Source organism: Mobula birostris, chromosome 1 (genome assembly GCF_030028105.1).
Source record: "Mobula birostris isolate sMobBir1 chromosome 1, sMobBir1.hap1, whole genome shotgun sequence".
Taxonomy (NCBI): Eukaryota; Metazoa; Chordata; class Chondrichthyes; order Myliobatiformes; family Myliobatidae; genus Mobula; species Mobula birostris.
Window position 1 is genome coordinate 113,672,839 of NC_092370.1, and position 27,998 is coordinate 113,700,836.

The 27,998-nt window shown below is 42.7% G+C and overlaps 1 protein-coding gene across 6 annotated transcripts in view; it reads left to right on the top strand.

The window, feature by feature from the left end:
* The first annotated feature begins 14,191 nt into the window (after nucleotides 1–14,191).
* The window catches only part of stard3nl (STARD3 N-terminal like), a 35,401-nt gene continuing 21,594 nt past the window's right edge, over nucleotides 14,192–27,998 (top strand). For 5 of the 6 annotated variants that reach the window (XR_011886331.1, XR_011886334.1, XR_011886337.1 and 2 more), the window contains exons 1-2: nucleotides 14,192–14,262; nucleotides 19,423–19,696. Coding sequence is in view for 2 of the 6 variants with exons in the window: in XM_072260516.1 (XP_072116617.1) it covers nucleotides 19,472–19,696 (225 nt within the window). In the remaining 4 variants the exon portion in view is untranslated. Of the gene's footprint in view, nucleotides 14,263–18,918; nucleotides 19,037–19,422; nucleotides 19,697–27,998 lie in introns of those variants that run through there. The other variant, XR_011886332.1, reaches the window with a different exon arrangement.

Sequence of the window (27,998 nt, forward strand, 5' to 3'; positions counted from 1 at the left end):
GGGGAACAGAGGCTGATGTGTAGAAAAAGGGGAAAAATAGACAGTTGAGCCAGGTTTGATTGTGGGTGTAGTTGGGGGCGGGGGTGTTGTCAGTGGGGAGAAGGAAAGGAATTGTAGTATATGTCATTATTGGCTTAATTATTTCAATGATGTTCAAAATGCACTAATAGTTGTGAAAAATTAAATGCAAATGAAATTTAAAGAGATTGGTGCCCCAGGAGTCATGGAATCATAGTGCAAGAACAATACCACCAGCAAACTTGATCACGTCTCCCACAGCAGACATTCAAGCATTCGGATTTATTGCAATAGTCCCAGCACCAATCCCCGAATACGATCAGTCAGATGCATTCAATCACGTAAACAAACATCACCTTCTGTCTCCATGTGCTAAGTGGATTTCGCATCTGATTTGCCAATTATCCATGGGTCCCAACCTTTGAGCTAGTCCCCAATGTAGTACCTTGTCACAATCCCTAGTGAAGTTCACGTAAAACACGTATACTGTATTGTCCTCCATAGCGGTTACTTAAAAACAAACCAAAACCACGGAGAGACTAAGTCAGGGTAATCAACGCTCTATGACGCACTTTTAAACCGAGAAAGGTATGTTCGATCCTTTATTACAAATCCAGCAAAGACGAACAATCTTATAGCGATAAAAAAAACGAAACTAAATTAGCGATATTGCAATCTTAGCGTTCGAATTAGCGTAACTAAGCGTTCTAATTAGCGATATTATTAATAGCAATATTAGCGATATAACTAAGTGATATTAAGCATAACTAGCAATCTCGTTGATGTAATCAGCAGTCAACAAAAAAAAAATAATTCCCCTGCAGCTCACTTGTCTCCATCACTAGACTAAACTAAGACAAAGCGTGAATACATCACTACACTTAATTGTTTCTATCTCGCCCCGGCCCACGTGACAGATTACCATAATAAACGCACCACAAAATACAATACAGACAGGAAATAGATACATGGCTCTGAAGGACAGAAAATAGTTATCTGGTTTCTACTACCTCACTAACACACTTTGTTACCTCTTCCAAAATGTTGTCAGGTTGGTGAGACAGGATCTGCCCTTGACTGATGTTGGTATAGAAGACATTTTAAGTGGGAATTCAAGAGAAATACAGATCCGTATCATGAAGTATCTGAAAGACTCAGGTTTATTATACAGAATATAGGGAATGTAATTCTTTTCCCTTCTGTTTATCCAACGATCCACACTCCAGTCTAGCAGATGGCGGTAATGCGCCTAAAAGCTGGTTTGCTAACTGCCATAAAACAACAGAAGAAGAAGAAGAAGAAGAATCATCTGCCCTTGACAAAACCATACAGGCTTCCTTTGATTAGTCTTTGCTTGTCTAAGTGATTATTTCTTGCTCCTCAGAAAATTTTCTTATAACGTCCCAACTGTTGATCTTAGAATCACAGATTTATAAATACTAGGCTTTTCTCAGCTGCCTTTCTTGAAAAGGAGGACCAATTTGAGGTCTTCCTGTTATCTGGTACCTGATCTGTGGCCAGGGGGATTTAAAAATCTCAGCCAGAGTCCCAGCAATCTCTTCCCCGGCTTTTTTCTGACACTTTGGTCCTGAGAATTTATCCACCTTTAAGCCTTCCAAGGCATTAGTAACTCCTCTTTATTTATTGATTTCTGCACTCAACTTTCTCTTACCCATTCACTGAATTCCCCATTTCCTCTGTGAATATCAATTGGAAATTTCATTCAGGACCTGATCTATACATTCTGTCTCCACATACCATTTGCTCCTGTTGTCCCAAATTAGCCCTATTTTCTCCCTGGGTTATTCTTTTATTCTTAATTCTCATAATACACCTTCAGGTCTGTCTTAGTTCTGTCCACCATTGATATTTGGAGACCTCTCTTTGCTTTCTTAGTTTTCCTTTTTAAGTGCCTCCTGACACTTTGTACACTCTTAACAGATGCCGTAGCCATTCCTCCCTCCCCATCACCCTCAACACGGACCCCCAAGGATATGTGCTGAGCCCACTGCTGTTCACTCTGCTCACACATGACCGTGCAGTCAAACACCTGAGCAATCACGTTATCCAGTTCGCCGATGACACCAGAGTGCTGGGGCTCATCACCAACCGCGATGAGGCAGCCGACAGAGAGGAGGTGGAAGAGCTCGACACCTGGTGCCAGGCAAATAATTCCTTCCTTAATGTCAACAAAACAAAGGAGATGTTATCGATTTCAGGAGAGCCCACATTCACCCTCTACGTCAGTGGCACAGCACTGGAAACTGCAAGCAGTTTTAAACGCCTGGGAGTGCTCTTCACTAACAACCTTCTCATGGTTCCAGGACACATCCTACAAAGTCAGTCCGAGGAGGTTGAAGAGAGCTGGACTTTGCTCATCCATCCTAACCGCGTTCTGCAGATGTATGGTAGAGAACATCCGGACAAGTTGTATCACTGCTTGGCACGGAAGCTGCACTGTGGCGAATGGGAAGGCTCCTCAACGGGCAGTCAAAACTGGCCAAAGCATCACTGGCACCAGTGGACCCGCCATCAAGGACATATACACAGAAAAGTGCCAGAAAAGGGCCAGTAACGTCATGAAGGATCCCACTCACATCAGAGGGGAAGCTACATAACATCCACACCAGGGCCACCAGACTCAAAGACAGGTACTTTCCCCAAGCTGTAAGGCTGATCAACATCTCCACCCACTAACTCCACCGCTACTTTATAATTTCCTGTTCGTCACATTGCGTACAGCCTAGTGTCACTTTATGGACAACAATATAAGCTATCTTAATGTATTTATAGTGTTGTTATTATTATTATTGTTGTTGTGTTCTTTATCTTTTGTGTTTTTTTTTGTTCCAGAGTAACAATTATTTTGTACTCCTTTACATGTGTGTACAGAAAATGTCATTAAACAATCTTGAACCTTGAACTCTAAATACCACAAGAGTACTAGTTATAAACTCTGTGTCACCATCACCGTGGCGGTCTGTAATTTTCATAACACCTCGGAACAGAGGCCCATAATAGTGTGTGGATATCTGCCTTTAATCTAATCGGGTGCTCTGCGACCACCAAGCACTTGGGAAGTCACTTCTAAAACAGATGTGAATTGACTCTTGTTAGAAGACAATGGCAGAAGAATTTTGCAGTACTCATTTGTACCTTGCTGTATAATTGCCCTGAGGCATGGTAGTGAATAACTAGTATCCATCGGCAGTGCTGCAACAGACAGTTCACATCATGCACTCCTATCAAATTGACAAGTCAAGCACACCTACAGGTCAACCCTCTCAGATGCAGGCAGCCTGTCAGTAGCACTGGGACTAAATCTGCCTCTGTCCAGGTTATTGGTAACTCCAGGTTGAGGCCCATTCATATTCTTTGCAGCCGCTTTGCAGACCCTGACATTCCACTCGGACCACTTTAATGTTAAGCATAAAATAACAACTTAGTGATAAGTTCTGATCTTGGGTCTGGCTACAAATTTCTTAGAAAAACTGAATGGCTTTTAATGGTCAGTCCATAATCATATTTGGATATAGCAGTAAGGTGGTGTTAATTTTGAGACAACTAGGAGGTTGTGGAAAATGGATGTTAGCAAAAATAAACAAATCATGGGGAAACTAAGTGGAATTGTTCTTCCAGAAGAATAATTCAATTCTTCTCTGTTAAATTCTGTTGATATTGTTGTATACTTTAGTTGCAGGGCAAGAAACACATAAGTTAGTAAATTAGTTATAAATCCAGTGCTGTCTTAATGAGTGAATACATTTTTACTTGGATCTTCTGTGGACAAATATAAACAACTTTCAACCAATGCACATTATGTACAGCAATTACCTAGTATGATTGAAAAACAGAACGGTGCATGATTTATAGCAACAGTGCTTGGAGCAAATTAAGTTTTCCTTTTCGAAATGAAGCTGGCTTTGGAGATTGTGATGATGAGTATGTCAATCTCAGCTACAGCTGCAAACAGCACGAGATTTATAACCAGGTGAGGTATTTTGTGGCACTCAGTCAATCCACAGACAGTTTTATTTGAAAAGAATAACCTGACATCAGGAACACAGTGATTCCTTCATAGAAACTTGCTGGTGCCAGAGGAGCAGATTCCCAGGTAACAGAAATTGAAACGTTGTAGCAAGAGGAACATAAGGACTTAGAATGCTCAAATATTGGAATAAGCATGTCTGGACAGATTATATACAGCAAAATGCATCCAAGGCTCGGAGGTTTCAAGGATAGATTCATTCTATGCTTAAGGGCTGCAATAAGTTTAACAGTAATTCCATATCATGTAAGTTTATTCCAGTAACATGACTGGAAGTAGACTAATTTTTCTGAGGACCTACCACACCTTCAACATATCAGCAAATTGTTAGGTAATGAAAATACGAAGACCTAGAGTGAACTGTCAGAATGGGCATGACGGTGGGTAGGGATATATTTGGTAAAGATGGAACAATGTTCTGGGTTATTAAACTGGAGGTTGGGGCTACACCAGTTGGAGAATGCAGGGATAGGATCCAATTAAGTTGGGAAAGTGAGAGCAAATGGGGCTATCAGAGTGGGGTGCAGGTCATAGCAATTTATCAGTGGTGGTGTGGAAACCATGGGGTGTTCAAGACTCCTGGGGTGACCTTCTGCTACCACTTGTACTGTGCATCCTTTGGGTTCACGTTAGATGAGTCTAGAATGTATCTTTGAACACAAGGGATTCTGCAGATGCTGGAAATCCAGAGTGACACACACAAGATGCTGGAGGAACTCAGCAGGTCAAGCACCATCCATGGGGAGGAATAAACGGCCGACATTTCAGCCCGAGACTCTTCATCAGGACTGAAAAAGAAGGAGGAAGTAGCCAGAATAATAAGGTGGGGGTGGGAGGGGGATTGCTGGAGAGGGGTACAAGCTGGCTTGTGATAGGTGAAGCCAAGTGTGGGAGAAAGGTGATGAAATATTAAGCTTGGAGATGATTGGTGGAAAAGGTAAAAGACTGAAGAAGGAGGAATCTAATTGGATAGGTGAGTGGACCATGGAGGATAGGGAAGGAGGAGAGCACCCTAAGGAGATGATAGGCAGGTGAGGAGAAGAGAAGGGGTAACAGTGGGGCTAGAACAGAAAATGGAAGAAGGGGGAGGGGGAAGAAAGTAGAGAAATCAATGTTCATGCCACCAGGATGGAGGCTACCCAGATAGAATATGATGTGCTGTACCTCCAACCTGAGAGCGACTTTATCATGGCAGTAGAGGAGACCATAGTAAAACATGTTGGAAACGGAATGAGAAGGAGAATCAAAATGGGTAGCGCCTGTTGCAGGCGGAACAAAACTGCTCAACAAAATCGTCCCCTAATTTACGTTGAGTCTCACTGAAGCAGAGGAGGTTACACTGGGAGCACTATATTAGATGCCCCTGACAGACTTGATGGAGGTGTTGCCTCGCCTAGACAAGCTGTTTGAGACCCTGAATGGTAGTGAGGGAAGAGGTGAAGGGGCAGGTGCAGCACTTGCCCAGCTTGCAGAGATAAGTGCCGGGAGGGAGGTCAGTGGGGAGCGACAGATGGACAAGGTATTCACAAAGAAAGTGACCCCTGTGGAAAGCTGAGAGTGGGGCTTTGTCTTTGTTTGGCTAGTGTTTGATTTGTTGGTATGACATTTCTCCCTCAAATGATCATGAGAACTTTGCAAGGCCAATAAACTAGGATGCAATTCTGTAATGTGTTAATTTAGTTCATTGGCTGACGGTGAGCTGTTCATCCAGTTTAATTTACATTCTGCTTGAATGAATGACTGTCCTGGAGTTGTTGATTACATTGTTGTGAGTTTAGTGCCTTGTAAAGAGTGGGTAAGAACAGCAGATTTATTTTCCCTAAAGAAGATGAGTAAACCAGATGTTTTATTTACAGCAGGGCTTTGCCACCTGGGGTTCACAGGCCCCTTGCTTAATGCTATTGGCCCATGGCGTAAAAAAAGTTGGAAATTCCTGATTTACAAGAATCCGGTTTTCTCCAACAGTCTTGTTTATGTAATTTAGTTATTTACTTAGTTGAATTTAAAAGCTGGGTCATGAATGTCTGTCTTTGGATTATTAGTCCAGTAATTATTACCAGTACGCCACCATTTCCATTTGGAGAACCAGTCCAGGACTATTTTATTTAACTCCTTGATGCTTTTTTGAATCTAGAATTGAATAGAATAGGCATCTGTTAGTCTCGTGAGACCATGAATTTGCTCGTTGGAAGGTTTCCAGGGTGCAGGCCTGGGCAAGATTGTATGGAAGACCAGTAGTTGCCCATGCTGCAAGTTTCCCCTCTCCACGCCACCGATGTTGTCCAAGGGAAGGGCACTAGGGCCGATACAGCTTGGCACTGGTGTCGTCGCAGAGCAATGTGTGGTTAAGTGCCTTGCTCAAGGACTCAACACGCTGCCTCAGCTGAGGCTCGAACTAGCGACCTTCAGATCACTAAATGAATGCCTTAACTACTTGGCCACCCGCCCACATGAATCTAGAATTAAAGGGAGAGAAAACTAATTCTGCCAGAAAATTTGCACTGGGGATCACTGGTCGCAAGAAACCTGTGCATGTTTCTCTCTCTGTAGAGCTCTTGTTCCTATCTCATTATAATTACAGCATAGTAGTCGAAAGTAGAAAGTAGTAAGAGCTCGTTGAAGAGCAAGAAGATCCAACAAGTCAATACTTGAAGAAATACAGCCAGAATGGTCCTTCGTGCTAATGAGTGCCTTAATCATTACATTTAATACACAGAACTATCTGGTTGAAACACCTAATTTGGCAGGTCTGTCATACAAACAACAAATGCAAAAGGGATGTTTTTGATAAATCCTCCTGGTGTTTGTGAATAACATGCTCTCAGATGCCTGAATATGTAAAGCGTTACAAATTGTGTTACAAATGTTTTCAATGTTGACATACACAATTGTAAACAAAAGGCACCACAAATAAAGGTGGTAGAAGGCATAGTGGACGTAGTGGACAGCCGATGCCTTCTAACCAGGCGGCAATGGCTAATACGAGAGGACGTACTTTTAAGGTAATTGGAGGAAAGTATAGGAGGGATGTCAGAGTAGGCTTTTTACACAGGGACCGGTAAGTACATGGACCACACTGCTGGGTATGCTGGTAGAGGCAGGTACACTGTGGGTGTTTAGGAGAACCGTAGGCACATGATGAAAGGGAAATGGAGGGCTATGTAGGAGGGAGCATGCGATTAAAGGGTTAGATTGATCATGAAGTAGGTTGAAAAGTCAGCACAATATAGAGGGCCGAAGAGCCTACACTGTGCTGTACTGTTCAATATTCAATGTTCTCAAAACCAACTATGAAGTCCGGTTCTATCACCAGAGAATCTGAAGTCCACGTGGCCCTCTGGTGGTAAATAATACAAAAGCAGCTAGTTTACAAGTACATTGAAAGAGTCATACAAATTATTTTCTCTGAGATGCTTGCCATATTCCCTTGTAAATGAGCACAAAAACTGCAGATACTGGAAATCTGAAATGTGAAAATCACCTTGGTAAGTGTCAGGGACAAGGAGGCACTGACATAGAGTTACACAGCACAGAAACAGACTTTTCAGCCTTGCCAATCATGGTGTCCTTCTATGCTCATCCCATTTGCCTGCAATAGTCCCATAGCACCCTACTTCTTTCCTAAGTTCCTGTCCAAATGCTATTGAGACATTGGACTTGTATCTTCCTGCACCGCCACCTATGGCAGCTCATCCAATATAACCACCATGTGTGAAAATCTTGCTCCCCGGATCTCCTTTAACTTTCCCCCCTCTCAGCTGTGACCTCTAGATTTAGACCCCCCGCCATGACAGACAGTAACTACCTATCCTATCTATGCCTCTCATGAGTCACTCCTCAGCCTTCTTTGATATGGTGAGAACAATCCCAGGCTATCCAATATCTCATTTCAGGCAACATTGTGTGAAGCTCTCCTGTAAATGTCACTGATGACTCCAAAATTGAGGGTAAAGAGAAGTTTGTCTATTGTCAACTAGGAAAGTAGACAAAGGATGTAATTTAACTCAGGCATGTTGTAATTGATAGATTTTGAGAAGTTAAACCAGGGGAAGATAAACTAAGTGAATGGCAAGGGCAGAAGACCATAAGATGTAGGAGCAGAGGTAAGTCTTTCGACCCATTGAGTCTTCTTTATCATTTGATCACGTTTGATTTATTTTCCCTCTCAAACTCATTCCCCTGTTTTCTCTGCATGAACTTTTATGGTCTTACTAATCAAGAAGCTATCAACCTCCAATTTAAATATACCCAATGACTTGGCCTTCACATCCTTTTGTGGAAATGAGTCCCACTGATTCACCACCATCTGGCTAATGAAATTCCTCCTCATCTCTGTTCGAAAGGGACATCCTTCCATTCCGAGGCTGTGCGGGCTGGTCCTAGATTTTCCGACATTGGAAACATGCCCTCCATGCCCAGGCCCTGGGGACAGTTGCTAGTTGGAGAATAGGAATAGACTACGTTCTTGAAGGAATATGCAGTTCAGAATAAAATAGGTAGACAGTGGGTGAAGAAAGTGCATGTGAGGGCTTTGTTGGTAAGGAATGTCGTTACAGCTGTATAAGACCATATTTGGAGTGTTGCACGCTGTTCTAGCTGCCAAACTATTGGTAGAATATGACTGTGCTATACTGGGTTGAGAGGAGATTCACGAGGATGTTGTCCGGACTAGAGGGTTTGAATTATACTAAGGTGAGACTCGATAGGCTGGGACTATCTAACTCTATGTTTATTTAGCAACACAGGGCAGAGTAGGCCCTTCTGACCCTTTAAGTAGCACCACCCCAGCAACTGCGATTTAACCCTGACCTAATCATGGGACAATTTACAATGACCAATTAACGTACCCGGTACGTCTTTCAACTGTGGGAAGAAACCAGAGCATCTAGGGAAAATGCACGCTTTCCACAAGGAGGATGTAGAGACTCCTTACAGAGGACACTGGGATTGAACTTTGAACTCCCGGCACTAACCACGATGCTATTGTGCCGTTACCCTGGAGTGAAGGAGGCTGAGGTGGGGCGGGGGGTGGTGCTAATAAAGGTTTACTAAATAATGAGGGATATAAAACAATTTGCTGATGGAAATCAATGGGTTGAGTACCATCTCCAGAGGAAAAGGAATTTTCAAAGTCTCGGGTAGTGATCCTGCATCAGGACACAGCTGACCCTGCCTCTATGAGGGGCGTAGATGGTGTAAAGAATCACAGACTTTTAGCTAGGAAAGTCTGAGGTAAAGTTTCAAAGGGGGTCTATGAGGCAGGTTTTTCACGTAGAGGGTGGTGGGTACATAGCCTGTGTTGCCAGAGGAAGTGGGCAAGGCAGGTACAATTACAATATTGGGACAGGTACATGGACTGGAAGGGTTTTGAGAGGTATGGACTAAATTCAGGCAAATGAGATTAGCTGAGGTAGACGTCATGGTAGCATGAATAGGGTGTGCCACGGGGTGTTTCTAAGCTTTATAGCCCTGCGAACCAAAGGTGCATTGCATCTCATCAGAGATGGGAACTATACCCTGTAGGCTAGATTGTTGGTGTTTGCAAGTGGTTAAATGAGCTTTCCCACAGCAATCAGTGCTAACACATCTTGAACGATCTACCCTCAGTCCCACACAAAGAAGGCTTCCCAACAACTTTAGTTTGTTCGGAGTTTGAGAAGATTTAGTATGTCAGCAAAGACTCTTGCAAATTTTTATAGACGTAAGGTGGAGAACATTCCAACTGGTGTATCATAGCCTGGTATGGAGCCTAAATGCACAGGACCACAAGAACCTGCAGAGTGGTGCAGACTTAGCCAGTTCCATTATGTCCCACCCCTGAGGACATCTTCACGGGGCATAACTCTAGAAGCCAGCATTCATCACTAATGATCCTTACTCTCCAGGACATGCTCCCTTCTCATTATTACCTTCAGGGAAGAGGTTCAGGCGCCTGAAGACCCAACCAGGAACAGCTTCTTCCCCACTGCCATGAGTTGCCTGAACAGTCCATGAGCTCATGAACACTACTTTTTTTGTAGTTTATTTATTTTTATAATTGATGGTAATTTTATACGTCTGCACGCTACTGCTGTTGCAAAACAACAAATTTCAAATAAGTCAATGATAATAAATCTGATTCTGATTCTGAATTAACTTCCCTCATGCAGAGAGCTACTTGATCTCAGGCGCTGTAAAAACCGAATGGCTGCAACATCCTTAGAACACAGAACAATACAATAGTAAATTGCTTTTAAACATTCCTCACACCATGGTCTGTGCTGACCATGATGCCAATTTGAACTGCACGTTTGCCTGCATATGGTAGGTATCCCTCCATTCCCTGTCTGTTCATGTGGTCTGTCTAAATGCCTCTTAAATGTTACTATTGTATCTGATAAGATCACTTCTCCTAACAGGCATACCAGGTACTTATCATTGTCTGTGTAAAAAAAACTTGCCCCACACATCTCCTTTAAACTTCCCCTTCTCATCTTAAAGCTACAGTATGCCCTCTAATATTTGACATTTCCTCCCTAGGCATAAAGACTCTGACTACCTACCCTATCTGTGCTTCCCATGATCTTGTACAGTTTTGGTCTCCTCTCAGTATGTGACACTCCAGAGAAAGCAATCCAAGTTTGTCGGACCTTTCCTTATAGCTAATACTCTCTTATCCAGAGAGCTTTCCCATGATATGTTCTTCTGTACATTCAGAGAAGCTTCCACATCCTTCCTATAATGTGGTGACCAAAACTGCATACAATATTCCAAATGTGGTCCAAGTAAGGTTTTATATATCTGCAGCCTATCTTCGCAACTGTTGGACTGAACACCCTGATAGACGAAGGCAAGCATACTGTTTATTAACATATCCACTTGTGCTGCATGTTCAGGAAGTATGGACTTGCAACCCAAGATCCCTTTGTACATCAGTGCCCCTATGGGTCCAGTCATTTATGGTACACTTTCCTCTGACATTTGACCTTCCCATGTGCAACAACTCATACTTGTCCAGATTAAATTTTATCTGCCATTTCGGTGCCCTTATTTCCAGCTTTTCTAAATCCCGCTGAATCCTTTGACAACCTTCCTCACTATCCACATCTCCCCCACTTTTTGTGCCGTCTGCAAACTTACTAATATCTCCATTCAGAACAACACTCTCTACCACTACCCTCCGTCTTCTGTGGCCAAGCCAATTTTGAATCCAATCAGAATCTGTAATCACTGACTTATATGATGTGAAATTTATTGTTTTGCAACAGTAGTATGGAGAAAAGACATTTTAAAAATTATTATAAATGAAAACATAAATAGTGCAACAGAAAGTCATAACAAGGTAATTTTGATGGACCATAGAGAGATCTAATGGAGGAGGGGAAGAAGCTGTTTCTGAATTATTGAATCTTGGTCATTTTACCAATCCATAGTTCCCATGTGCCTTGATGTTTTGGACCACATGCTATCAAAAAGATTGTTGAAACCTTTACTAAAATCTATGTAGACAACTTACGGTATATTTCCCTACTCTCATCAGTAATAATCTTCACCTTTTGTAAATCATGACCTCCTCTACACAAAGGCCTGTCAACTATCCCACATGAGTGTATGCTTTTTCTGACACAAGTACATCCTCTCCCTAAGAATCATCTCCAGTAAGTTCCCTACCACTGATATAAGGCTCGCGGGCTTACAGAATAAGTAATAATTTCCCGGTTTGTCTATATTCCCCTTCTTAAACAGAAGAACAGCACTGACTATTCACTAGTCTTCTGGGACATCACCTTTGGCTTAAGAAGATAGAAAGATCTCTGTCAGGACCCAGGCAATTTCCTCTTGTGTTTCTCTCCATAATCAGGGAGACAGCCCATCTAGATGTGGGGATATTCATATTAATGTTCTTCAAGGAAGCCAGCAACTCCTCCTCTTTCATATCAACATCCCCAGGAATATCAGCAGACCTCCCCAGATCTCACTGTCCTCGCTGGTGAACTCTGATGCAAATACCAGTTTAGTACCTCACCTACTTCCTCAGGCTTCGGGTGTAATTTCACTCCTTTGCTCTTGATTAGTCCTATCCTATCCTCACCCTAGCAACCCTCTTGTATAAAATGCCATGGGATTCTCTGTAATATGACTCACCAAGGAAAAACTACTTTACATACACCTCATTATGACATCTTTTTGGAGATGTACAGTTGTGGGACGGGTGGGAGTGGGGATGAGTTGCGGTTAAATATAGGATAAATGCAATTTTAGTCCAATAGGCGAAGCAGAAATGTATGTGATATTGCAGAAGGGAGGAACGCTAAGCTAAATTGAATTTATTTTAGTGCAAGGACTCTGATTGGTAAGACAGATCAACCGGAAGCATTGATCACCTTAAAGCATGATTGGAATACATTGTTGCCAACACAGAGATGTGGCTGAAAAGGTGGGAGTGACAACTCGATTCAGGCTGTAAAATGTTCAGGTGCAATGGGCAGGGAGGGTAGAGATGCAAAAGAATAAGTGGCATTACAATATTGACTAAGGAGTCTCCCTCTGTAGAAATGACAGAAGATATTACATACTGCTTTTCAAATGAAGTCCTGTGGCTGGAACTTAGAATCAAAAAAGGAATGATCATTTTTCTGGGGATATACTATAGGACTCCCAATGGTCAGCAGCAGAAATGTAGACACATTGTAGGAAAGTACACAGAATGTGGGGTCTCTTACAACTCAATAGGTTTGTAACAGTAGGAGAGTTCAACTCCACCAACAACTGAGATCACTTGTGTGAAAGACATCAGAGAGTGATTGGACATTTTGAAGTGCCTGTGCCTCTAAAGTGTCTTTGTTTTCGTTGCCTCCAACTTGAGGACTGAAGTACCACCAAAAAAAAAACAAAGACGATCATCAGTGATATGATGATGGACACAAGAGCTTCTGCAGATGCTGGAAATCCACAGCAACACACACAAAATGCTGGAGGAGCTCAACAGGTCAGGCAGCATTTATGGAGCTAAAAACTGCCACTTGTGATTTATAATGGAAATGTCTGTAGTAAAAAGAATCAAGTGATTTTTCTTTTAGATCAACTGCATACATAGCCTGAACTTTCTCTGAGCCACTTGAGTTGGTGTGGAATGAGTCTCCCAGTTAGTTTGAAGATAGCTGCATAAGGTTCCCATTATTGACTTGTCTCTTAATTGCCAACTCCAGACTTGCAGACCCATATTTTTGTGAGGCCATCAAACAATGGTGGTTTGCTACGGCTGAGAGCTTGAATTTGCAGCAATAAAAATGAAACTGTGTTAAGATTTACTTTGTTGAATGCATTTCCGACAGTGAGAAAACATCAGCTGTGCTGGTTGAATTTTGTGAAAAATGGTTCCTATCATAAAATGATTCAGGTGTTTTTCACCTAGAGGTTGATTGTAATCTGGAATTGGACTCAAGAAGACGGTGGAGGCAAATACTCTAAAAACATTAAAAAGCAACTGGGTATGCACTTGAATTGACAAAGCACATAGGCTACAGACCAAGCGCTCCTTTTCCTTTCTACTCTGCCCTTCCCTCTACCTTTTCTCCAACAAACTCCTATCACCTTTCCAGCAATCCCCATCCTTCCTTTTACCCTACTCTCTTCAATCATTTCTCTACTGTATTTCCACCTGCCTTTCTCCCTCTTCTTCCCCATCCTCCCCCTTTCTACTCCCTCCCACCCACCTTCACCCTCTCACTTCCTGCCTCCATCCCTTTTCACTTCTCCCCTTTCCATACTTTTTCCCTCTCCGTGTCACCCCCTCCCACTCCTACCTTCCTCTCTATTCAACTCCCTCCTTCATTCGCCCCATCACTAGCCAATCCATCATTCGACCGAGTTCGTCCATGATAACCAAGTAAGATTAGTAAACTCAGCTTTGTGAATGGGAAATGTGTCTGATGAATTTGACTGAGTTATTTGAACAGCTATTCATCTGGACTGATGAGGGCAGGTTGGTGAAATATTCTTGCGAGGCATTCGACGAAGTTCCACGCAACAACATACTTACGACCACATTTTTATTCCCAGCTCCATTGCCACACGGCTCTTAAATTCTACCCCCCTCGCCCTCTATCAGTTCTGGGCGGAACCAGAGTTAATCATGTGATCCTCTCGGTTCGTCTGCAATCCCTTCCCCCGAGCAGTAGTTCCGCTGCGTTCAACCCTCCGTCCCCGGCGTTCAGGTAAGGACAGGCTCGGGCTGTGGTGGGCTATAGGCCGAGGCTCAGTGATCGTGCGCTGAAGGAGCTGGTTGCTGGGAGTCTGGTCGCTGAGCTGGGCTGGGCGGAATGGAACGGACCCTCTCTAGGGCCGCTCGTTTCCCTATTTGTGTCTGGGAGCTTATCTCGGGTGCTGGGGATGCTGTGCTGGGCGGGGCGAACCTGTTTACATCTCGTTCTGCCCTTTGTAGACTTAAAGTGCTAACATATTGCCATGAGTTAAATCTATCACTTCACCGGCCCCTGGTACTGGGATTATCTGAAGTTCACCTGCATGCTCGGCATCTTCACTTTTTCTGCCGGTTTCTGATGGTCGGGCTGTAAACCAGTACTGCTCCTCTAGAACATTAGCTGTTATCTATAAACCAGTCTGTATCACAAATTACATACTTTTAAACAAAAAAAATCTGGCTGTGGTAACTGCCAGAACTTGAACCAGACTGTCCATGACCATGGTATTTGACGCAGGTGGGTTTGGACCACATATTGGGTTTATTGCTTGGACTACGTATTTCCATCCCTTCCTCATCTTATCCAGTGCCGATGCTCTTGCCCACGTGACCGATATATTCAGGCAATTATTCATACACATTATTAGTGTGATTTGCTTGCTCCTCTTCAACAATGAGGTTATACTGCTGTGTGGTAGGTTTTGTTCACCAAACTGGCTACAAGTTAAGCAACACCTCATTTAAAAGTTTCCTCTCCTCTAAACTTTCCTTCTCAGGTCTTATAACCTTCCAAGATCTCTCTGACCCTTTAATTCTAACTCAATGATTTGTTTAAACTTTGACAATGTTTTCTGCATCCTGTGCATTATGCTTTGTTATTTCCTTCCACGTAGTTCAGGGTTTAGATGAGTAAAGCTTTTGAGTTGTTTTTAATGTATTAAATTAAGAGACCAGTACTGCACACAGTATTTCAGATACATTCTCACACAGGCCAAACATGAGAAGCATGACTTTTTTTTTGTAACGCACATAAAAGTTGCTGGTGAACACAGCAGGCCAGGCAGCATCTCTAGGAAGAGGTACAGTCGACGTTTTGGGCCGAGACCCTTCGTCAGGACTAACTGAAAGAAGAGCTAGTAAGAGATTTGAAAGTGGGAGGGGGAGATCGAAATGATAGGAGAAGACAGGAGGGGGAGGGATGGAGCCGAGAGCTGGACAGTTAATTGGCAAAAGGGATATGAGAGGATCATGGGACAGGAGGCCTAGAGAGAAAGAAAAGGGGGAGGGGGTAAAAAAGCTCAGAGGATGGGCAAGGGGTATAGTGAGAGGGACAGGGACATATCCCTTTTGCCAATCAACTGTCCAGCTCTTGGCTCCATCCCTCCCCCTCCTGCCTTCTCCTGTTATTTTGGATCTCCCCCTCCCCCTCCCACTTTCAAATCTCTTACTAGCTCTTCTTTCAGTTACTCCTGACGAAGGGTCTCGGCCTGAAACTTCGACTGTACCTCTTCCTAGAGATGCTGCCTGGCCTGCTGTGTTCATCAGCAATTTTTTTGTGTGTTGCTTGAAATTCCAGCATCTGCAGATTTCTTCGTGTTTACTTTTTTTTGTATTTGATCCCTTTTGCAGGAAACAAATTCTGTCATTTTTCCTTTTTTTTTTCTGCAATAACCTTTCATCTGGCGCTATATCAAATATCTTACCGAAAACTGTATCACTTGACTGATTTTATCAACAGCATTTCTTCAAAGAACTCCATTAAATTGGTCAAGCATAAGTTTTCCCTTCACAAAATAAGTTGCCTGATTAACTTGAATTCTTCTAGATACCCTGCTATAAGTTCTTGATAATTTGTAATACTTTCTAATGAATGTTAACTGTCTGCAATGCCCTGCTTCCTCACCTTTTCCATTTTCCAATCTATCATCGAACAATACATGAATACAGTTGAACAATACAGTTCTATTTCAAAGGAACATCTAAACAACCCTGATGCATTTTGGAAACAAGTCCTGTGGACCGATGAAGGTAAAATGGGACTTTTTGGCCGCAATGAGCAAAGGTACGTTTGGAGACAAAATGGTGCAGAATTTCATGAAAAGAACCCCTCTCAAACTGTTAAGTATGGGGTTGGATCGATCATGCTTTGGGCTTGTGTTGCAGCCAGTGGCACGGGGAACATTTGCTGGTAGAGGGAAGAATGAATTCAATTAAATACCAGCAAATTCTGGAAGCAAACAGCACACCGTCTGTGAACAAAGCCGAAGATGAAAAGAGGATGGCTTCTACAACAGGATAATGAACCTGAACACACCTCAAAATCCACAATGGACTACCTCAAGAGGCGCAAGCTGAAGGTTTTGCCATGACCCTCACAGTCCCCTGACCTAAACATCATTGAGAATCTGTGGATAGACCTCAAAAGAGCAGTGCATGCAAGACGGCCCTAGAATCTCACAGAACTAGAAGGCTTTTGCAAGGAAGAATGGGCGAAAATCCCCCAAATAAGAATTGGAAGACTCTTAGCTGGCTACAAAAAGCATTTACAAGCTGTGATACTTGCCAAAGGGGGTGTTACCAAGTACTGCCATGCAGGGTGCCCAAACTTTTGATTCCGGCCCTTTTCCTTTTTTGTTATTTTGAAACTGCAAAAGATGGAAATAAAAAAAAGTTTTCTTGCTTAAACTATCAAAGAAATGTGTCATCTTTAACTTCATGCCTTTTGTAAATCAGTTCATCTTTTATTCACTTAGCTATTCACAGTAACAGAAATTTTACTGGGGTGCCCAAACTTTTGCATGCCACTGTGTGTGTATATGTATGTAGGTGTTTGTGTGTATATAGATATATATTCACAGTACTATTGGGTGGGTAGTTCCAGGATTTAGATTACATAACCAGACATCCCACCCTGCAAAAGCTCATTTCAGGGAGGTAGCACCATCAATTTGCGGGAGACTTCCGGGAGAGGTGGAATGTCTGCAATAGAGTAGCTCCTTAGCAGCCAGCCAGCTAGTTTAAATTACATTAGCTATGCTAATGAACGAGTGACACCTGTTAAAGTCACCTCAACACGTCTTTTACAGTCTAACCCACCATGGGCAATAGAAAAGTCATTGTTGCAAACAGTGCAGCGAGCAACACTGTCATTATTTTGACCCCTATTAGGCAGGGGTGCACTTTAGGGTACACTTTAGTGTAGTCTGGGTTGATGTACGTTTTATTTTTTTTGGAACACTCGGCAATGGCGTGCTCGCTCGCTCTCGCTGTCTCACTAGCTCGCTCTCGCTGTCTGGCTCGTGCGCTCGCTTGCCTTCGCTCTCGCTCACGCGCTCTCGCTTGCTTTTCTCTCGCTCTCAAAAAAAATTGATTTCCGTGATATTGTATATAATTTGTGGTCGTCAGGGAGCCACTATTAATATGCGGGAGACTCCTGGAAGTTCCGGGAGAGGTGGGATGTCTGCATAACAATGAAAGAATGGCATTATGCTTCCAGATCAGGATATTGTGTGAATTAGAGGAAACTCTACATGAGGAACTGTGAGCCTGCTGCTTTTTTCCTGCTCAGAAATGGGTGTTGGAGTAGACTGGGTAGATGACTGATGCATTCATGGATGGTACTGAAAACCACTATAGGCACAAGTACAGGAGTTACAATCACAACAGATTAGACGAGTAAATTTCATGTCATAAAAAGAAGCAATAAATAACTGAGGCAATGGATACAGTCTGTTTCTTGGAATCTCAGAGACTAACCCTTGGAGCGACTGCAGCAAGGTCACTTTTGTGTTTGGTTGACTGTAGATTCACTTCCTCTAGATTAAATATAGGCTCTGTCTTTAAGGCCTGCTGTATTGTTTTCTATTTGCTTTGATCCAAAATAAGTCTGCTGAACTATCCCTTGGTGCAATAGTACATCATTATTTTGATGATTATCAGCCCTGCATTTTCCCTTGCCTACTCTTGGTGTGGTCCTTTCGCATAATCTTCTTGGATTTTGACACGTGTGCTTACTCTACTGCTCATTTCTCCTGCTCCCAGTATTCCCAGTTCACTCAAATGCAGGTCAGTAATATACATCAAAAAGATGGTTCACCCTTGGAGAGCACCTCTATTCATTTTTCTACAGTTAAACTATTTTTTGGTTTAAAAACAACACCTCTTGTTACAATCAAATCTATCCTTGTTACTGCATCTCTACTTACTCTGTAGATTTTTGCTGAGTCCATTATTAGTAAATTATAAAGAGACCTTATACCTGAAGTCCATCATCTCTGAAACTTTTCCAGTAAGTCTATTCTGTTCCCCCTTTGTGAAAATAATTGGATGCAAAACTTTGTTAGTGTTTTAATTCAGGTTCAGCATTAATTCCATATGTTTATACTCTGTGCTTCTAATTATCCGTGGCTTCAAGTGCATGTGCCACTTTTAAGGATTTCTGTGCATATGCTCCCAGATTGCTCTGTCCCTTTAGAACCTTTCTGTTAAAGGGCATGTAACAGGTGTTATTAGTATAAGTCGTATGATATATTAACAAAGAGAAAGCTGAATAGCAAAATTGACACCTCTGCTATTTTAAGGTCAGAAGCAGTATTTCATTAAAGTGAGTACATTTCTCTATTTGTGGGATGAAAGTAAAATAATATTTTTGTACCCTTTAGTGAAATTAATTATTTTCATGGGAAGCACTGTTCCCCAAAGCTGAAAAACACAAGGAATTTTGATACAGAGCAAGGAGAGAAATTTCGATCCACATCTCTGGCATACTTCAGTCATCAGCTACCAAGGTCCTTATTCTTCTTTCCTTTCTTCCTTTTCATCTTCAAGACTGACCTAGTGTGTCATATTTTTGGCTGTCTATCACTATCTTATGTGAGGATATTAATTTTTGTTAATATTACTGGGAAGTGCCTGTGGTGTTATTCTGCATTAAAAATGATAGTAGAGCTTTGTTAGAGCTTAAACCTGACAGAGATCAGGGGACAGATTATTTACAAGGGTAAATATGGGGGGAGTGGGAAAACAGGGTGATTCCGCTGTGCTATGTGATACCCCATATTTACTGTTCACTACCAATGGGTTTCTCACGTTTGGCTTCATTCAGGGCTGACAGTCTTTACGAAATTACTTTAGCTCTGCAATCCTGAGTTCTTGTCTTTCTGTTCTTTTGCAGCTTGTGGTGATGGTGAATGGGTGAATGATCGGTGGCAGGCCTTTGCAATATGAGCAGATTGCCCACTGGCCAGGAAAATGCTGGAGTCAATTGTTTTGGTCCCAATGCCTCCCTCAGTACTGTACAATCCATCACTGCATCCCAAGTGACAGCTAGGTTAGACCCATACACATCTAGTGGTAAACGGGTCATTTCTGATGTCAGGAGGACTTTCTGTTTATTTGTTACATTTGACCTTTTATTTGTTGGTTTGCTGTGGATAATCGAATTGAATGTAAGTATTAAACTCTTTCTTGTTGATTTGTGTGTCAATAAACAGATTTTAATATATTTTAATATAATAAACAGATTGTTCAAAGGACAGGGTTTTATTGTAGGGTTACATAGCAGCTGATTGGAAGCCAGGCTTGTGGTTGTAAACACTGAGGGCAGGACCTCGGTAACATGGATGTAGTTGTAGACGGGCTTTGGACAGTTGTGGGTGGATTTAAGGCCAACTGTTTCCTTCATGGTTTCTACACGCTCTGCATTTTAAACGTCAGCTGTGATTTGGTCAGAAAGTTGTTTATTGCAAAATCGTACATAAGAATTGCATGATGTGAAAATTTAGCCAATTGAGTTTGCATCATTGGTCTAGAGCAGGGTTTCTCAGCTGGGGGCTCCGTGAAAGGTCGCTAGGGGTTCGGCGAGAGATGATGATTTAAAACTTTGCGCAACATGCAGTAACAGCGCTCGTAGTGGTGGGCAGTGACCGAGCAAATATCATTAGAGGCCCCTTAGCCCAGTATGGCAGTGCGCAGGAGGGCCGTGTTTGTTTATTCTCAGTTTTTGATGTGAGATAGGGGAGTGCTGTATTACACGGAGCGGAGGACAGTAGGCTGATAATTGATGAGCGATGTATTGTATGGAAGGGAGGACGGTAGGCTGATGAGTGTGAAGTGCGTAATGGACTTGCCCAATTTGGGCTGTGACGTCAGTCTCTCCATCCTGAATTATCTCTGCCAACTTCCCCTTACGGACTGCCGACTGACTTATGGTGGCGAACAAACTACCAGTGTAGTAGAAAATTGGAGGGAAATTTTCATTTTAAAGACAGTCCTGTGTGGCGATTTTTGAAGGGGAGGTGTGAGTTGGAAGAGGAGGATTCTAGGCCTAGGCCTACCGACAATTCTGATAAGGTTAGTGATGAAGAATTACAATCTTCTAAGTCATTTCACTGCACTAGTGCAACAATGGACACAAAAAAGTTGATCCTTATTTTTTACAAAACTATAAAAGTGTGTCTACACAACAAATACACAAAAGTACAAACATTAAGTATTTACAAGGTAGTGAATACATTCAGATTAAAATATGATTACTACTGTCTATAAAACAGTAAATTTCCTGGGGGGCCCACTGCTCCCAGAAATCTCCCACTGTACCCATTGTGACCACATGCTCCCTCTCCAAGGACAGCTGGGTATGAATTTATTGTCAGAAGAGGGCAGAGCCTTTGGCCTTCCGCCACCTGGACCCGTGAATGGCCATCTTGATCAGGCCCAGGAGCAAGTCTGCCAGGAGATCCTCCTCACAACCTGTCCCTCTCCTTACTGGGTGCCCCATATACAAGGAGTGTGGGCTGAGGTGTAACCAAAACCTGAGTGGCATCCCCTTCAGATACTCAAACAAGGGCTGCAACCTCTCTCACTCGATGTAAGTGTGGTGCGCTGACTCCTGGCCAAAGAATGGACAGGTGGATGGGGTGGCAGTGAACCTGCTTAAAAACCTGTTGAACGGTACTGCCCTGGGCAACACCTTCCACCCAACGTCCCCAGTGTACAGGGTTTCCACTGGGGACCTCCTCCTCCTCCTCCTCCTCCGCAGCTGCACGGTAAAACAGATCGTCAAGGTGAGTCTGGTTGGCAGGTGAAGGCAAGGAAGTGAAAGGTGTGCAAGAGCAGCCCGTGTAAGAAATGCTTTGGAGCATCACGGAAGGGCACAGTTGCCATCCCTGCGAGATGGCTCACGTTATGTGGGATCCCCTCCTCCCTGGTATCCCGAGCCCTGGATCTGATGAGTACCTCTGGCCCATTGGGTGGTGCAGGCGGATCCCCTCCACTTTCCTGAGCCCCCTCGACACCCACCATGATAGGATGGGGACCAGTCCCCCTCGCAGCTAGAGCACCGTCCCCCAGTGGCACAGGAGCACGCTGTCTGGATGAGGCTAGACCCCATACCCTCAACAGCTCTCTGTAAAAGGGAGGCAATTGCTTCAAAGTGGCGCGGCTGATGCTGTCTGCCCAAAGCCGTGTGCGCTCCTGCAGGCAGTGTCCCAGTGGAGAAGGTGCGCCGCCATTGCATGCTGTCCTGGACGGTGGTCACCGTGTAGGTGACTCTGCAGGGTCCTGAAGTGGAGAGCCACCAGCTGGATGTGCACACACCCTAATGACTGATCGCCCTCCGTGATTGGTAGATTCAGGACCACAGCAGAGACCCAATGCCTCCTGTTGCCCCAGAAGAAGTCCACCCGCCTCTTCTGGGTCCTGGAGACAAAAGCAGTAGGCAGGACTAATCAGCCAGTACCATATTCTTATAATGAAAGCTACTTATCAAAGGGTTTTACATGGACTGGTGATCCAGGTTGCCTATTCCATTGTGCCTAGTCTGTGGCAAACAACTTACAAATGCACTAATGGCTCCAGCAATATTGAAAAGACACTTAACTACAAGTCACAGCTGTATGACATGTAAAAATGCTAATTATTTTCAACGACTATTGGAATCTAAAAACAAACAGATTAGAGCTTTTGAAAGTAAGGCTACAGTCTGTAAAAAGTTTCAGGAAGCAAGTTATTTGGTAGGTTTAAGACCAGTTCACTCGAGGATGTTTAAAAAAAAAAACTGTGAAAACCTGGACGAAGAGCACATGAGTCTCCTGCTACATACAGAAATCCACTGGCTTAGCAGAGGAAGAGTTCTCAACAGGGTGTTTGAGCTGAAAGGTGAATTGTAGGAGTACTTTCAAGAAAATAGTAGGATGGATTTTGCTAAGTGCTTTGAAGATGAAGAATGTCTGCAAAAACTAGTCTACTTAACAGATATTTTTTCATCATATGAACCAGTTGAACAAGTCTCTGCAAAGCTCTGGAGAAAATGCTTTGACTTCAAATGACAACATTCTTGAATTTAAAAGGTAACTCAATCTTTGGAAAAAAATCAAGCTGCAAAAGGAAATTGCTGCTTAGGCTTGAGAGTGAGGAAGGATATCAGAAAGTCTCGAGTCTTATTGAAAACCACCTGGAAGAACTGCAGAACAAAATTGAACAGTATTTTTCCTCCCTTTCAACACAAGTGTCTGACTGAGTGAGGGACCCTTCCTCTGAAACTTGACTTTGAGAGAAGAGGAAGAACTTTTTGAGCTGCACTCTGATCATGCACTCAAGATGAGATTTACTGACCCTGCCCCTGGACAAGTTCTGGATTTCTGTGAAAGACAAGTATCCTACCATTCATAAGAAAGCAATGAACATTTTACTGCAGTTTACAACTTCTTACATGTGTGAGCAAGCCTTTTCTTGTTTAACAAGCATCGAGCAAGGAGAGAAATGATATAATTTCAATCTGTGTGTGCTTATCTCAAGTTCGACCCAGAATTAAGAAGTTTGTTATGTTTGCCTTATGAGTTTTTAAAATTTATGAAAGAGAAAGTAATTTCAAGAAAGATAAGCTAAACTTAACTACTTTTTTTCAAGAAAGGTTGGCTAAAATTCATTCTGTATTCAAAAGAGCATTGACAATTATTTTTGGATCATTATATCTACAACTTCCTGATGACACTAACGTACCATGAGCTGTAGAAATAATAATTTTTATGCAGAACTTTGTGGGCTAAAGGGCCTGTATTGTGTTGTAGGTTCCCTGAGACCTGAAAATTATTTCAAGGGTTCCTCCAGGGCAAAAAGGTTGAGAAAGGCTGGTGTAGAATATTTATCTAGATAAGTTAAATAACAGGAAATGATTCTTAATTTCTATATAAGACTTTTCATTGAGATTTTGCGCTGCCTCCCTTTCCAACCCTAGTTCTATACCATCAGCAACTCTGTTTGCATAGAAAGTGTTAAACAGAATTGTTGTGTGCATTCCTTCTACTGGTATGTGCTTGAAGACTTTCACTCTGTTATTCACTTTCCCAATGACAGTAATGCTTTCTTTTACCTCCTGTAATCCTTGGGGAGCAACTTTATTCTGTTTATCCTGGCCAGAGCTCCATATTGTACTTTTAGTGTATCTATTTTCCTTTACAGTAGTCAGAGAAGCCTTTGTTTTGAATTTTGCAATTGTGCTGGTGTCGTACTTTTAAGCTCCATTTCATAATTTTACATTTCTACCTCCAACCTGAAATACAATAAAACTATCAGGTAAATCTTTATATCAGTATCTGGTTACCTTGTTCTGCCTCAGATGGAGCCATCATTCTTGCATTCCACGTCACTTAAAAATAGTAGCCTCATGGGAAATCACTGAATAATTCCAGAATCTAAACATAAAGCAACTTCTTTTACAAAAAGCTGGCAAGAGCACAGATATCTCTAGTCTCCTTACAGTAAATCTTGCATTGGGTGATTCAGTTTTTTTCTCAGTTCTGTAGCAATTGCCATTCTGTATTTGATACAGTCAGTAGACTTCTCTGCTTATTCTGTTGATCTTAATTCCAGAAAAAAAAAATTCTTCCTGCTGTTACCTCTGCTGCACAGCACGATGGTGGCGATTCTGTGTTGCCGTCCCAGAGAGCTGGACTTGTTCTAACGTCACTAGTTTTAGTTTTATTTGTTTATCAAATCAACGCTGATTCATTTGTCTTTAAATGAACTGAAACTGTGCAAATTGCTCACATTCAGTTCTACTCAGATTAAGATAATCACAGATGAAGTATAATGTACAAAATGTGACCCTTTACACCTTGTAGAAAGAGCTTTCAAACCAGCTAAAGTTAGCGTGCAGAGCGGTCTTTGTTCTAATCCTGTGCCGCAGAATGTAAACATACAAGTTCCTTAACCAATTTGGAAGGTAAAGGGGATTACGGAGGATAGTTATCAACACATTAAACTGTTGGTGATGGAGGACTCGTTAGTCAGGGGCACAGTCATTTGTTTCTGTGGCAGTCAGTGGGACTTTACGATGGTGACTCCTTGGTGCCAGGATCAAAGATGTCTGAGTGGACATCTAAAAGGGCAGCCGAAGGTTGTAGTCCGTATTGGTACCAATGGTACTATGTTCAAAGAGATTTAAGGAAGTGAGGCAGAATGTTTAAAAATAGGACTTCTAAGGTTGTAATCCCAAGATTACTCCTTGTTTTGCTAGGAAATGCCACAAGAGATTTGAATATGGTAGTTACATTTGTGGCTGAAGCAGCTGGTGCAGGAGGGAAGGCTTCAAGTACACGGGGCATGGTGGGATCCAGAATGGTACGTCAGTGAATGGAAGGATTGAGGAGAAGGTAGATGTTAGGTCATGTGAGGCTGAAGGGAAGGACAGACAGTGCCAGGTTAATGATGGAACTGATAGGCTGAAGCAAATTTATTGCAATTCAACCAGTATCGTGGGTAAGGCATATGAGTTTAGAACTTGGATTAGTACATCTGACTGTAACATTGTAACCTTGCGATGGGACTATGATGTAACCTGAGATGGGCAGGACCGGCAATTCAGTGTTCCATGATTCGGAGATTTTAGACTTGATAACGAAGCATGTCAAAGAGATGGAGAAATTGCATGAGTGATCAGGGAGAATGTTACAGCTGCACTTAGAGAGGATTCATTAAGTGAGGCAATATGTGGAGACCTCAGGAATAAGAAAGGTGCAATCACTCTTGAGTTACATTATAGTTTTTCCAATTGCCAGTGGGAGATAAAAGAGCAGACATATAGGCAGATTGTAGAAAATGTAAAAGCAACAGGGGTTATATATTGGGTGACTTTAATTTCCACAATATTGACTGGGATCCCTTAGTACCAGAGGCTGAGATGGGGCAAAATTTGTTAGGTGCATCCAGGAGGGCTTCTTGAAACAGTATGCAGATAACCCAGCCGTTCACAGAGTGGAGATGTGACGATGAGCTAAATTCCCAGGTGGCTGAAAATTCCTGCAGCAGCTGACAATCCATTCCTGCTTGTCTCCAAAATACTCGTTTGTATGGATGGGCTATATACAAGACAGGCATTTGTAAGGTGGGCAAGAGAGTATTGTGAAATTGGAGTTTTAGTGGGAGTGCATTTTGGAAAGAGCGATCATATCTCCTTCAGTTTTCATATAGTTAAGGCTAAGAATAGACCTTGACGCAATTTGCTAAATTGGGGGAAGGGTAATTACAACAGCATTAACCAAGGGCTGGGGATAGTAGTTTGGGAGCAGCTGTTATTGGGCAAGTCCACATGGGAGCTGTTTGAAGGCAGCTAGTCAGAATGCAGGTGGAGCATCTTCCTGTCAGGAAGAAAAGTAAGGATGAAAAGGTTTGGAACCTTTGAGAAATTTTGTCAAAAAGGAGAAGAAAGCATGTTTAAGGTTCAGCTCACTGAAATTGGACAGGGCCTTTGAATAATGTAAAGGAAGCAGAAGTGAACTCGAGACGGGATCAGAAGGGCTAAAAGAAGACGTGAATTGTCCTTGGTGAGAAGTATTAAAGAGAATCCAAAGGTGTTTAATACATCCATTAACATGGGTAGCTGGGGATGGGGTAGGGCCACTCGTAGGCAAAGAGGGAATTTGTGTTAGGAGCCAGAGGAAATTGAGAAGTACAAGATTAATATTTTACATCAGTATTTGCCTTGGTGTAGGACATGGAGGATATTGAGGTCAGATATTGTAGGGCATGTTGGTTTCAAGAAGGTGGTGGTGTTCGGTCTCTTGAACAGCATTAAGGTGAATAATTCTCCTGGGGCATAAGGGATCTGTCGTAATATACCGAGAGGCCATGGGAGTTTACTGGGGCCTTGACAGGTCTTTGTAACCCTTAGCTACAGCAAGACCCCAGAAGACTGATAAATAGGCACAGAGTCATACAGCTTGGAAATATGGACCCCCACCACTCGCTGCTGCTATCAGGGAGGTGGTACAGGAGCCTCGGGACTCTCACCACCAGATTCAGGAACAGTTACTACCCTCAACCAGGCTCTTTTGCCCAGTTAGTCCAGTCTTTCATTGATTCTGTTATGGTTACTATTCTATTATGGACTTATTGAATATGCTCACTAGAAAATGAATCCTGGGTTGTATGAACTGTGAGGATGAAAGGCAGTGGTGTTGGCAGTCACAGGGCACCTGGAGAAAATGGGATCTTCCCAAGTGTAAGGTCACTTAGGCAGAGCTTTGGAGACTGGAACCCTTCTGCATTGCCGTCCTCTTATGGTCCGTGTATGACACTCTCCCTACACCATCACAGTTGCACATATGGAGGCTGAAAGAGGAGCCTAACTGCAAGCTTTGTGGTCTGTGGGGTTCACTGGAACACACTATCAGGACAGTAAAAGTAGTGCCACAACAAGATCCTGCTGTCCCTTGCTGACACACTGGAGCAGGAGAGGTGTAAAAAGAGACCCGTCAGCAAAGAGGCAAACAGGGCAATCATCTTCATCAAAAAGAGGGTCATGCCAGTCATATCAAAGAGGCCTAAATCGAATCTGCTGAAAACATGGGAGATGAGGTTTGATGTAAGGAGGAATCTGCAGTTCCCTGAGGTGGTGGAAACCACACTTCGACCAGGCGTCATACTGTGGTCCACTGAAGATAAGAAAATCATCCTGGTGGAGTCCACAGTACCATGAGAGGAAGGATGCAAGAAAGCTCGCGAGAGGTACCAGTCCTCAGTCCAGAGAAATACAAGGACAAAGGATGATAGACATAACTATTACCCATGGAGATCAGCTGTAGGGGGTTCCCGGCAAGGTCAGTATGGAGGTTGCTGTCTGTACTGGACCTTGATGAAAAGAGCAAAGACCAAACAGGATGGGGGAGGAAGCAGAAAGGGCCTCTTGCTGGATATGGAGCAGGCAAGAGGAGTTGAGCTGGAAGTCAGGAGCAGATGGGCAGTGACTTGGCCACCACTGCTGAACTGCCAGCTGGAGAGTGTAGAGGTTAAGGGTTGGGCACAACCTGTCGACATCTGCTCCTGGCCAAAGGCCACGGTTACCTCATCAGGTAACTGAAGAGAGTGCTCTCTATGATGCAAGCAAGTGGTGACGTGTGTACTTCAATAATAAATTTACTTTGAACTTTGAGCCATGATTTTATAGAATAGTAGAGTAAGCTTGGGGCTATATAACCTAATAATTTCTTCCTTTCTTTTTATTGAGGTATTTAACTTACTGAAGGTTTCTTTTAAAAATTGGACAACGTGTTTGTGAAAAATCCTGAATTATAGGCAAGGGGATCATTCAACTCATCACATCAATGCAAGTCTTCTGAAAGAGTTAGGCACATTTCTACATTTTCTGCAAAATCCTTTTAAATTTAAAAATGTTTAAAATATTAGTTCACTGAAAGTGTGTCTGGAGCATAGTAACCCTAAATTATGAAGGTAGTGCCAGAATTCTTCATT